The sequence below is a fragment of the Haliotis cracherodii genome, unplaced genomic scaffold (assembly GCF_022045235.1).
Source record: "Haliotis cracherodii isolate W230 unplaced genomic scaffold, xgHalCrac1.p SCAF_15, whole genome shotgun sequence".
NCBI classification, from domain to species: Eukaryota; Metazoa; Mollusca; class Gastropoda; order Lepetellida; family Haliotidae; genus Haliotis; species Haliotis cracherodii.
The window spans coordinates 14,593,322-14,605,155 of record NW_027266270.1 but is presented as its reverse complement, the minus strand read 5'-3'; the positions used below and the strand labels follow the sequence as shown (position 1 = coordinate 14,605,155).

General features: G+C 40.8%; 1 protein-coding gene across 1 annotated transcript; it reads right to left on the bottom strand.

Annotated features, from left to right (window-relative positions):
• Positions 1–1,554: 1,554 nt before the first annotated feature.
• LOC139461843 (uncharacterized) lies at positions 1,555–11,611 on the bottom strand. Its single transcript, XM_071243321.1, has 5 exons — positions 11,227–11,611; positions 10,581–10,772; positions 9,720–9,911; positions 5,432–5,548; positions 1,555–1,817 (listed from the first exon to the last, which is right to left on the bottom strand). Exons 1-5 carry the CDS (start codon positions 11,609–11,611, stop codon positions 1,555–1,557), a joined length of 1,149 nt encoding a protein of 382 aa, XP_071099422.1.
• Positions 11,612–11,834: the final 223 nt, after the last annotated feature.

Genomic DNA, 11,834 nt, shown 5'->3' with positions numbered 1-11,834 from the left:
GCCATGCGTATATTTCCATGCTTACTGTGCGTATGAATTGATGTTTTTGTAATTATAACAAGAGTTTGCTACTAACGTGGCTATATCCCCCGCCCCTGTTGCAGAATTTATGACATAATTAAATCTAAACAAAGCCTAACCTTTTTTAACCAAGGTGGAACTTGTCATGGAAATTGTAAAAAAAAGTAGTTTGGAACCTTAGTCCATCTTGCTTCCATGGAAACATTTCTACATAGCAAAAGGCACCAGTTCAGCATGTACCTGAAAAACCTGCAAAGTTTCATGAAAAAATATTGAACGGTTTATGAGTTATGCTCCGGAAACGAACCCTACCCTCACAGAACCTAAGTCCATCTTGTTGCCATGGAAACGTGAAAAATAAGAATTTCTAAATTTTCTCAATAGCAAAAGGCACCAGTTCAGCATGTACTGGACAGACCTCCAAAGTTTGATGAGTTATGCTGGGCGGGGGATAAAAACGAAGAAAATGAGAATATTGTCAAAGTTAAATCCGTGAAGATCCGGGTAGAATAGGTCTTCAACAACCCATGCTTGTCGTAAAAGGGGACTAAGGGGACTGGGTGGTCAGGCTCGCTGGCTTTGTCGATGCATGTCATCGATCCAAATAGCGTATATCAATGCTCATGATATCAATCACTGGATTGTCTGGTCCAGTCTCGATTATTTAGACCGCCATCATATAGCTGAAATATTGCTGAGTGCGGCGTTAAACCAGAACACCCTAAGAGAAACCACTCGTCACGACAGCTATCTGCGAACATTAAATAACGTCGTCATATATAATAGCTGGAATATTGCGGAGTGCAGCGTTAGACAACAAACCATGCAGCCAAACCAATCATATCAAGTACCATAAGCTCTGCTGTTAGTAATAGACACAAATAAAGTGTCATTTCATCTTATGTGGGAATTCATACTTCCACAAATAGCTGGAATATTGCTGAGTAAGGCGTCAAACAACAAACAAAAAAACTTCCACAGTCTGACTATTCCCTGCCAAACTTCTTACGACCATGGCAAGTGTGACATAGAGTCATGCTTGTTCACATCAGAGGTGACAAAAAGTCGCCATAAGTCCCGATGGCAAGGACACGTGAAGATCAAGGGTAGAATATGTCTTCAGCAATCCATGCTTGTCGTAAGAGGCGACTTAAGGGATCGAGTGGTCAGGCTCGCCGACTTGGTTGAAGCATGTCATCGATCCCAATTGCGTGATTCGATGCTCATGATATCAATCACTGGATTGTCTGGTCCAGACTCGATTGTTTACAGACCGCCGTCATATAGCTGGAATATTGCTGAGTGCGGCGTAAAACAACAAAGCAACCAATCATGATTGCAAGACCGATCCTGAATCTCTTTCAATAATTTCTTCTCTAACCAGGGCATTGTGGAACATATTGCTGAAATTTTTTGAACATATTCTTAACACAACTTATTTCAAGGATGAAATCATGGAGGCAGGTAAATACGTTTAATATTTGCTTTTTAGATAATGAAACAAAGAATGTGGAACCAGTGATCAAAAGGATCTTAAGCACAATTGCGGATAAATTCATGGTAATAGATGTGGCTCCTAATGCGGCTTAATGGAACCTCATAGGTAGCTGAACTACTCAAGTAGCAGTCAGACGACAGATATTGGTAATCTGCTGTAATACACATGAAACCTGTTTCTGCAATGCATGCAGACATACATGCCTCTATCGTTGTGACGTTCCTGATGAGCCTGGTGTTGTATCCGTTCAAGACCATATAAATGAATGTTGTGAAATCCGAACCATATGTAGCACACCCTGAAAGAAAATGTATTCTGAAAACGATGTCTGCAATTTTTATCATCTTTTTTTTACCAAACTTGACACCAGTGAAAATCCGAAACATTTCGCTGTGACCATTTGATATATACTGAACAACAAAAGTTCCTGTGACACTGAAGAAGATTTAATGCAAAATTATGTTTTTTACGATATCTGGAAACAATTTCGGTTTGCAACAGATAAAAGACTCCTGTAAGTGTTCAAATGGTTTTAATTTGCCATACTGACTTCAGAAAATGCGTGATTTCATAAAAAAAAAAAAACATGAACATGCCAAAATGTCGATTTACAAATCAATAGCGTGTTTGTCCACCTTTGGTTGCGATGCAAGCAACACATCTTCGTCTAATGGAATGGACCAGGCGTCGCAGAAAGTTCTGTGGGGTATCTGTCCATATCTGCTGGAGCATGTTTCGAAGTTCCTGGAGTGTCTGTGGAACACTTGGTTGACGTCGAAGGCGCCAATCCATCTCATCCCACATGTGCCCAAGTGGTGAGAGATCAGGGGAGCCATCCGACAGGGAAAGACAATCACGTTGTTTTGTTGAAGAGAATCTTGAAGAAGTCGAACAATATGAGGCCGGGCGTTGTCATGTTGAAAGGTAATGCCAGGGTCATGACGACGCAAAAACAGTAGAACAACATGGCCAATGATCTCGTCGCGGTAGCGCTGTCCATTGAGATTTTCCTCCACCACTATCAAATGGGTTCTCTATCTTCCTGTAATCCCACCTCATATCATTACGCTGCCGCCCCCGAACCGATCTCCTTCCATGACGCATTGCTTGACGTAACGTTCACCTCGACGTCGGTATACTCGAACCCGTCCATCGCTGTGGCTGAGGTGAAAACGAGACTTGTCCCCACTGCATGGCCGTCCAGCGTAGACGCTGTCTGCACCACTGTAGACGTGCTTCACGGTGGTTTCCTGTCAAAATGGGCCGTCTTTCCGATGTTCTCTGACTGCATTCGTCTGTTGCCAACGTTGCAATAAACACCAAATGGTGTTTCTGTGGACGTTAAATTGTTTTGTAACATAACGTTGACTCGATCTTGCTTCAAGCATAGCAATGGCTCGCAGACGCTCATTTTCGGACTGGCGTGGCATTTCATAATGTTGAATAATTGCGTTATTTTGTTGTTTTTCTGAGTGGTTGTTGTCAGCACGATGCTAAACAATACATATGAAATCCCGTTAACGCACATGTTATTATACCAATTCTTGGGTAGTGAAATGCATGGGGCTTGCATAAAAATCATGGATTGCATGCTTTTCTGTAGCAGTTGCGTTTTAGTGACTTGATTCCAAACATGTGCTACAATATTGAAAACCAAACTTTACTTGTTGGAAAAATACACTAAAATATTGGTGTCACAGGAAGTTTTGTTGTTGAGTATATTTCCATCGTCCAGATTTCCAGATTGTCAAAAATTAAAGCAAATGCCATCTGAAGTTTACTGAGTTTACTGAGAAAACAATATGTGAACTCTCTGACTTCTCGTCGATAACATCTTTGGGAAATATAAGAATGATGTTTAGGAAAGAAGTCATCTCACCTTTAAAATCTGCTATGTGCCCTTTGTTGAACGATATCAGATCACCTACATGTATATACCTCAAGCTTACGTTCAACGTCTTGGCCATATTCACGTGTTTTGTTACAAGGATCAAGGAATGCAGTTTCCTTAAGATTTTTATTTGGGATAATTGCTTCACAGAATTTAACTTTGTTCTTTTCTGAGATTTTAAAAATTCAAGTGAGCATATCATTTGGTTTTTAGAGCCTTGAAGGCCCGGGGTAAAATAGATCTTCAGCAACGTTTTATCACATGCCTGCTGTAAAAGGCGACTATGCTTGACTAACGGGATCGGGTGGTCAGGCTTGCTAACTTGGTTGATGCATGTCATCGTCTCCCAATTGCCTAGGCCCGCGAAGATCCGGGGTAGAATGGGTCTTCAGCAACCCATGCTTGCCGTAAAAGGCGACTATGCTTGTCGTAAAAGGCGACTATCGGGATCGGGTGTTCAGGCTCGCTGACTTGGTTGATAAATGTCATTGATTCCAATTGCGTGGATCGATGCTCATGAAATTAATCACTGGATTGTCTGGTCCAGACCGCCGTCATATAGCTGGAATATTGCTGAGTGCGGCGTTAAACAAACAACCAACCAACACAATTGCCTAGATCGATGTGTATGACGCCAATCACAGGATTGTCTGACCCAGACTCGATTACTTACAGACCGCCGACATATAGCTGTAATATTTCGGAGTGCAGGATTAAACAACAAACAAACATCTTTCGGTTTTGAGAGTCCATATGGTATTTATTCTACTACTATGGTACATTTTTTAGACACGGATTTGGTGGCACTTTTGCTGAGCCATGCAACATCTCTCTCTTTGAATAAGATTTTATGGAGACCCACGTTCAGGTGTCACCAAGGAAACACAATAGGTAATAACACTATCCAGGTATCTCACCTGGATAGGTGTTCAACAGTTTAATACGTCTGCAAAAGACACCCATAATCTTGAGAACAAATAACAATGACATCTTATGATTTGAACAAGAAAAGATACATTTTCAGAAAAGTTTACCCAGCCAAATATAACATATTTTGAATTTTTTTAAGCAATGTTGTGGGCCATTATGAGCTACAAAAGCACATGCTCACGATATTATTGGTTGGTTGGTTTGTTGTTTAACGCCGCACTCCGCAATATTCCAGCTATATGACGGCGGTCTGTAATATAGTCGAGTCTGGACCAGACAATCCATTGATCAATGTCATTGCGTGGGATCGATGACATGTATTAACCAAGTCAGCGAGTCTGACCACCCGACCCCGTTAGTCACCTGCATGGGTTGCTGAAGACCTTTTCTACCCCAGAATTTAGTAGGAATTGTACGATGATTATGGAGAGGATATTCTCGCTCATTTCTATTGAGTACTAGTCTTGCTTACAGCAGTGTACAAATACACGCATTCTTTAGTCTCATTTAATTAATATCTCTAAGATCAATATCGCTCATTTCTATTGAGTCTTGCTTACAGCAGTGTACAAATATACGCATTCTTTAGTCTCATTTAATTAAGATAATATTTCACTATGAGTTTCTTTCGCTGGCGAATGCTTCGTTCACATTTACCTCCAGGATAGAGTTTTGATACATTTGATTGTTAAGTTGAGTCAAAGTTAAGTGGCACGTTGAGTCATTAAGACTGTCTTCAGCAACCCATGCTTGCCGTAACGGCTGACAATGCTTGTCGTAATAGGCGACTAACGGGATCGGGTGGTCAGACTCGCTGATCGATGCTCATGATATCAATCACTCGATTATTTACAGAGCGCCGTCATATAGCTGGAATATTGCTGAGAGCGGCGTTAAACAACAAACCAAACCAAACCAAAACGGCTAAATGGTTTTGATATTTAGGTGAAATATTGTTTGGCTTGATTTAGGGGAGCCATACCATAATAAATACATTGCAACAAAGGAGCCCAAGAAGAATGCCTTCCACTGATACTTGAGAAGGATATTTATTGTTTCAATACATGTTGCACAATTAGAACTCAACTTACCTTGGACACAGCTGCCGCTTGAGTACTGGTGCATAATATCACACACACACCATCCATCATTACAAGTCGTATTTACAACAGTGCAGTCAGCAGAGCCGTTGCAGGAACCGAAATGTACTGCAATTACAAAAATTGATTGTGGAGAGGATTTGGACTTTGTCAAACTGAATTTGAGGACTATGGCCAAAGCAGACGACCCTCTCAGACCACCAGCAAATATTCCCAAACCAACAAATTAAGTTTGACAAAGTGCGAATCCTCTCAACCAAACACCAGGACGTCACTAAAAGAAAACTCCTAAAAGCTACAGAAATCCGTCATCACAAAGCTTTGATAACACTGATGTTTTAACGGTTTTACATCCCATTTGCCTATAAAGAGCTAGACAATCAATACACTTTTGTAACTAGTGTCATTTAATTTGTCACAACTGTTTAATCCTATTTATCCTTATTCTCGCTGTACACGTGAAGATCCGGGAAAGAATAGGTCTTCAGCAACCTATGCTTGCCGTAAAAGGTGACTATGGTTGTCGTAAAAGGCGGCTAACGGGATATCATGTCATCGATCCCAATTGCATGGATCGATGCTCATGATATCAATCACTGAATTGTCTGGTCCAGACTCGGATTATTTACAGACCGCCGTCATATAGCTGGAACATAGCTGAGTGCGGCGTTAAACAATAAACCAACCAACCAACCTGGCTTCATTATCTGTGTGTTATTTGTAATTCTTACTGTACCTATGTGTGCTGTTATTTTCTATTACCCGTTATTGTTTATGTTAATCTGCTCATCACAACGTAATAATATGCATAGACCTCTCTTCACTTGGTCTGGGAAGGTACATAAGTCCGGTATCATTCAACGTATCATTTCATTTCTCTGTGATTTTAAGCGTAGTATTTTTGTTGATTTTAACTCTTTGGCTATTCTTTCTGATCATCGCCAGTGGCCAGAGGGATGGTGTAAATCCTGCTGGGGTACCATGTAGGTTGCAGAAGTACCGTAAGTTACCATGGTCCCTAGCATGGTGGCCTAACTTTGGTTGCTGGCGATCGACAGCCCGTTTTTTTATATTGTGTCGTCTGTTATAATGTGATTATTTTATTATTCTATAACTAGTTTTACAATTATAATCTGTGATATTTTGCTAGTTGTTGTACTGTCCTTCGACGACAGGTCTTAATATGTTATATAAATACATAACTTGCTCAAGTCACGATATGGCTGAAATAATGCCGATGTGACTTTAAATTTTAACTCACTCACTCACTCTTTACTTGGTTGCAGTCACTCAAGATTGATAACAGTGTAAGAATCTGCATCGAATTGTCGCTATACGCAATAAACCAGAAGTTGTTGTCCATAAATTTTGGTGTTTTTTCTTATTTCCTCACCAACTTCCTCACCCTATGGAATATGTTTTTGTGAATAATCCAGACTGGTTATTCTCTGGTGTTCACGTTTTATATATACATGTCAACGAAAGGATTTGTTGCATTATAATGTGCATTTTATTTGAAACAACGTAGAACAATACATAAGTTAATGATTTGTTGAAAAAAGAGTAATTCTAAAAGATTTCTAAAACACCGTTGACAATATTTTTTCCCTGGTTATGATTATTATAATTAAAGACAATACCCTGTCTATGTTCTCTCTGTGTAAGAGAGACCCGTGAAGATTCCGGGTCAGCATTTAGCAAAGGATTTCAGCCGCGAGCGTTAATATTATTAGTAAATGGACCATTTAATAGCTGATAGTCTTAACTGACTAGCAAAAGAAAGTAATCGGAATTCTCCGACATTACAATACAAACACTTGTATTGTATAAGTCATTCGTTGATGTAAATACATCTTGAGAAAGAATCCGATATTGTACAATCAAATTTCGGAGGGGACAGAAAGAGACTCCATTTTCAATATCATTGGACCCGTGCAGATTCCGGGGTAGGATAGGACTTCAGCAACCCATGCTTGCCGTAAAAGGTGACTATGCCTGTCGTACAAGGCGACTAACGGGATCGGGTGGTCAGGCTCGCTGACTTGGTTGATGCATGTCATCGATCTCAATTGCGCGGATCGATGCTCATGATATTAATCACTGGATTGTCTGGTCCTGACTCGATTATTTACAGACCGCCGTCATATAGCTGGAATATTGCTGAGTGCGGCGTTAAAAAACAAATCAACCAATCAAATCAATATCAGTGCGTTACCACAAATGTGAAGATTAAATAATGTTCATGAAAACAGCAGCTCACTACTTCCATATCTTAAATGACCTCAATGGGCAGCACTTCTGGCAACAACTCGTCGTCTCATCAATGATAGCAGTCTGTTCCAGCTCAGGCGACGTATTTGGGTGGTGTTGTTTCCAAGTGAGATGAGCTTGGTGTGGTGCGGGTATAAGTGATCCCGATGGTGTTTTATGGATGATAGGTCCGGGGAAAGAGACGCCCAAAGAAAAATAGCTATGATACTTCAGGTCAGAAAGTCAGGGGTCTGGCGTTTTCCTGTTTGAGGAGAACACACTGGGACAGGTGACTAAAGAATGGACCCGCAACAGGGCGAAAAGGTTGCCTCGTATGATGGATAACAAGACGTGTGCTTCTATCGCCATTGATCCCTCCCCGAACCATAATACATGTACCTCTTCCACCAAATGGATGGACTTCCTGGATGCAGTTCGCTGCAAATCTGTCGCATCTACGTCCATAACTCGCCCTCGACTATAAGCATGGGACAAGTTGAGCTGACTTTCGTTTATCAACAGTACCAAGTGTCAATCACTTTCGTTTATCAACAGTACCAAGTGTCAATCACGCCGTTGCCAACGCCGTACTGTGTGGTCCAACGAACTGTTCTGTCGATGATGACGGGTGAAGGAATGGTCGGTTAGGTCGAATGTCTGCTGCCCGACGACCTAACTCTGACATAACGTCATGACCGATGACGTCACGGTCAGGAACCGGTTGCGCAGATGTAATGTACGCAGATAGCGGTCCTCACACGGGGTTATGACGCATGACGATTTTTCCGGCAAGCATGGGTTGCCGAAGACCTACAAGGTGCTGTTTTGTAGGTGCTCTGTATTAAGCCGAAAGGGAATGGGGTTGTATTTAAAAAGATAATGTGTACAAAAATGTACAAAAATGTACAAAAATGCCTCTTGCTGACATCTTTCAATTGTGGTGGAAGCCGAAAAATAAAAAGGCGTCAAGAACACATTTGTTCTTCTGCTGGTTACTTAACTTTACACAGAATAAAGAAATGCCGTCGTGCAGATCCAGGTTACATGATATAATGATTGCAGACATGCGTTAAACCCAGGACATTCGGCGCGAGAGCTCACTCACACTGTTTCCTAACACGTTCTCACCAAAATCGTGAGCCCTAGTTGTGAATCTTGACATGGTATTGGACCTCTATGTCATTCCTTCTTTTCGATATACACCCACTATCCCACATTTACTCTCACTGTAAAATCATCTCTTCCGAAACCACTAGACTAATGAAGCTGGAACGTCATGTGCATGTTCTCACCACATCTTAATTAGTCAAAAGGTTCAAAACCGATTGTATAATGACAGTAGCAGACATATTTATTCCCATTAGCCGGCGATGTATGCATAGAATGTGATTAAATTTGGTTAATGGGTAGTTGGTAGTTCAAATATATGTTCCATTTTTAACACGCACACACACACACACACACACACACACACACAAAATGACTTAGCCTTGATGATGCAGATAAATTCTTTCAAAATAGATTTGTTTGTTTGTTGTTTAACGCCGCACTCAGCAATATTCCAGCTAAATGACGGCGGTCTGTAAAATAATCGAGTCTTGACCAGAAATCCCAGTGATTGACGTCATGCACATCGCTCCACGCAATTGGGATCGATGACATGCATCAACCAAGTCAGCGAGACTGACCACCCGTTAGTGGCCTCTTATGACAAACATGGGTTGCTGAAGATCTATCCTAGCCCGGATCTTTACGGCGTTCCGTCATGCGTGAAGTCAACTGTTTCAAGATAATTCCAAGTAAATATAAATGAGTTACCAACAAATATTAAAAAACAAGGTTTGTTTTTAGAATGGAAGAGGAAAGTATAATATTGCAATGTTAGACTTGCCTTTAAATAAGTAAATCTTCGTAGAAATAACAGATACGACAACCACCGTCATATAGCTGGAATATTGCTGAGTGCGGCGAAAAACAACTAAACAAACCAAAACAGATACGAGAATACTTCGATCAATACCATACATACCTGGACAACTCGGGAGATGACAACTTTTGGGGGTAATTTCAACTAGATTCTCAGAGCAGTTATTCCCACCGTGCGCTGGGGCCGGGTTGCTGCAGGTTCGAGTTCGGGACTCGGTGTATGTGGCAAACTGTCCACAAGTTACTGAACAAGCTGCTACAGTCCATAAGCCCCAAGCGCTCACACCACCGTCCACTAAATTAACATTTGGAAAACAAAATCCTTAATCAACCCATTTTGATAAAATCAATGTAATTATTGACACGTCACACGACCGGTGACACGTCAAAAACCCAAACTTAAGATTTGACCTGAACAAACACGGGAACATATATCACTGGTCAAAGTAGTATTGGAATGGCATTGGATATTAGTCTGGTCACTGATACCTATAGAAATGTCCTCCATATGTCTACACTACAACTTTTGAAAGCTGTTCTATGACATGGAATGCTGTGAACCTGATCAAATAACCTATGAACAATAATATTTTAAAACCTTTGTGGAAAGAGCATGCAACAATTGTATCTCAACAGTTAAAACATGTGAACATCAAAGGTAGGACCTGTTCGAATAGTGTTTGACATTACAGGGAAATAGCTATGGGAAAGCTGAAGTCACCCCTCTCTTGTCTTGTGGATAGTTTTGGCACTCTGAATGTTTATGCACAGATCCACATATGAATAGGAGGTTTCACAATTTCTTTCTTTTTTTAAACCATTGTCAAATAATTCCAAACGTGTCTGCTATATATACAGTACAGTAAAAAGTGAATTATCGCCAGTGTCATTAGAGTAGAGATGTATCATGAGCCTGATAATATTGTTCTTAAAGTTCATTTAGTTAAACTAAGATCCCACAAACCTGGACAGTCAATGAGATTACAGGTATCACTTTTAGTATCGCTGAGTGTCTCTGTACAGGAAGCGCCGCCGTTCGCTGGGGAGGGATTGGTGCAAGATCGAGTCCGAGTCAATATGCCAGGAGAAGGATTGCCACATGTTTCTGAGCAGGACTTTGAGCCCCATGAGCCCCATGCACTAACACCACCGTCGACTGAAGAACAATCACATCGTCGGTGAATTTAATAAATCATTTATCTGTGGCACATTGAAGTTAAGGATGAGAGGAATGGGATGGTTTGTTGGGCGTTTTCCTGCATCGATGTGATCAAGAATATGTGACCCAGTGATATTAACACATCCAGTGTCCATACTGGCACCACATTCATCGATCCGCCTTGTAGAAGTATTTGCTCTCTAAGACAGATAACTTGACATGATAATACCAAATCCCATGTCTGCTTCTTTATTTGGTTCACATTATAATAATAATCTTCATAACAAATCTGACGTTTTTGACTTCTAAAGATTGGTTCAAGTGATTGAATATCAGTGTTGTCCTCTTTTGACCTTTGCACTTGCACATTGCACAATATAATTAAAATTCACGGAGAAGGTAATTAGAAAATGAAACCTTACACGATAGACATTTGACCATTATTAATTACCTGGTGGGCAAGATGAATACATGTTGAAACCAGTTTCTGTAGTGTAGGGAGATGTGGCTGGTGTGTTGTAGGCCACACATTCCCCTGTACTCTGGCTATACCCAAAGGACTTGATGGTGGGGAACAAGGCACATCGAACTGCACACTGTGTTAGACTGGTAAAGGTAGTATTCGTCCACATCACTCCTCCCGTAACTCTCTTGTTTTCAAATCCGACTAGAGGTGTTATGTCACATGTTCCACATAGACCAAGCGTCCTGCACCAACAGTTAGAAAATAGAAAAATACCCGATAACAGCGTCAAGATGTCCATGACTAGAAATGGTTTCATTCGATTCCTAGCTGAGAATAAGACGTGCTGATCATGCCCTGAAGTCGTTTGCATCTAAGACCGAGTTGGGACAGTTCATTATAATTTGACGGTACATGTAGGAAGAATATTGGGTCAATTACGTCTCAAAACTATTTAAGACCTAATCCATACTAGCCTTTAAATATATATGAACTGTGCGGGTTGCACTCAACCATTTCTAGACCAATCATGAACGTTGAATAAGGGCCTCTTTGCTTCATTTCTTCTTCATACAATAAGATTTAATTATTGATAC

What these genes read in the sequence shown, in the direction of transcription:
- LOC139461843 (XM_071243321.1), bottom strand. Translation starts at nt 11,611, where the DNA reads ATGCAAACGACTTCAGGGCATGATCAGCACGTCTTATTCTCAGCTAGG. An exon ending in GTATTCATCTTGCCCACCAG is followed by an intron (nt 10,773 to 11,226) that starts GTAATTAATAAT and finishes ATTGTTCTTCAG; the next exon opens with TCGACGGTGGTGTTAGTGCA. An exon ending in TAATCTCATTGACTGTCCAG is followed by an intron (nt 9,912 to 10,580) that starts GTTTGTGGGATC and finishes ATGTTAATTTAG; the next exon opens with TGGACGGTGGTGTGAGCGCT.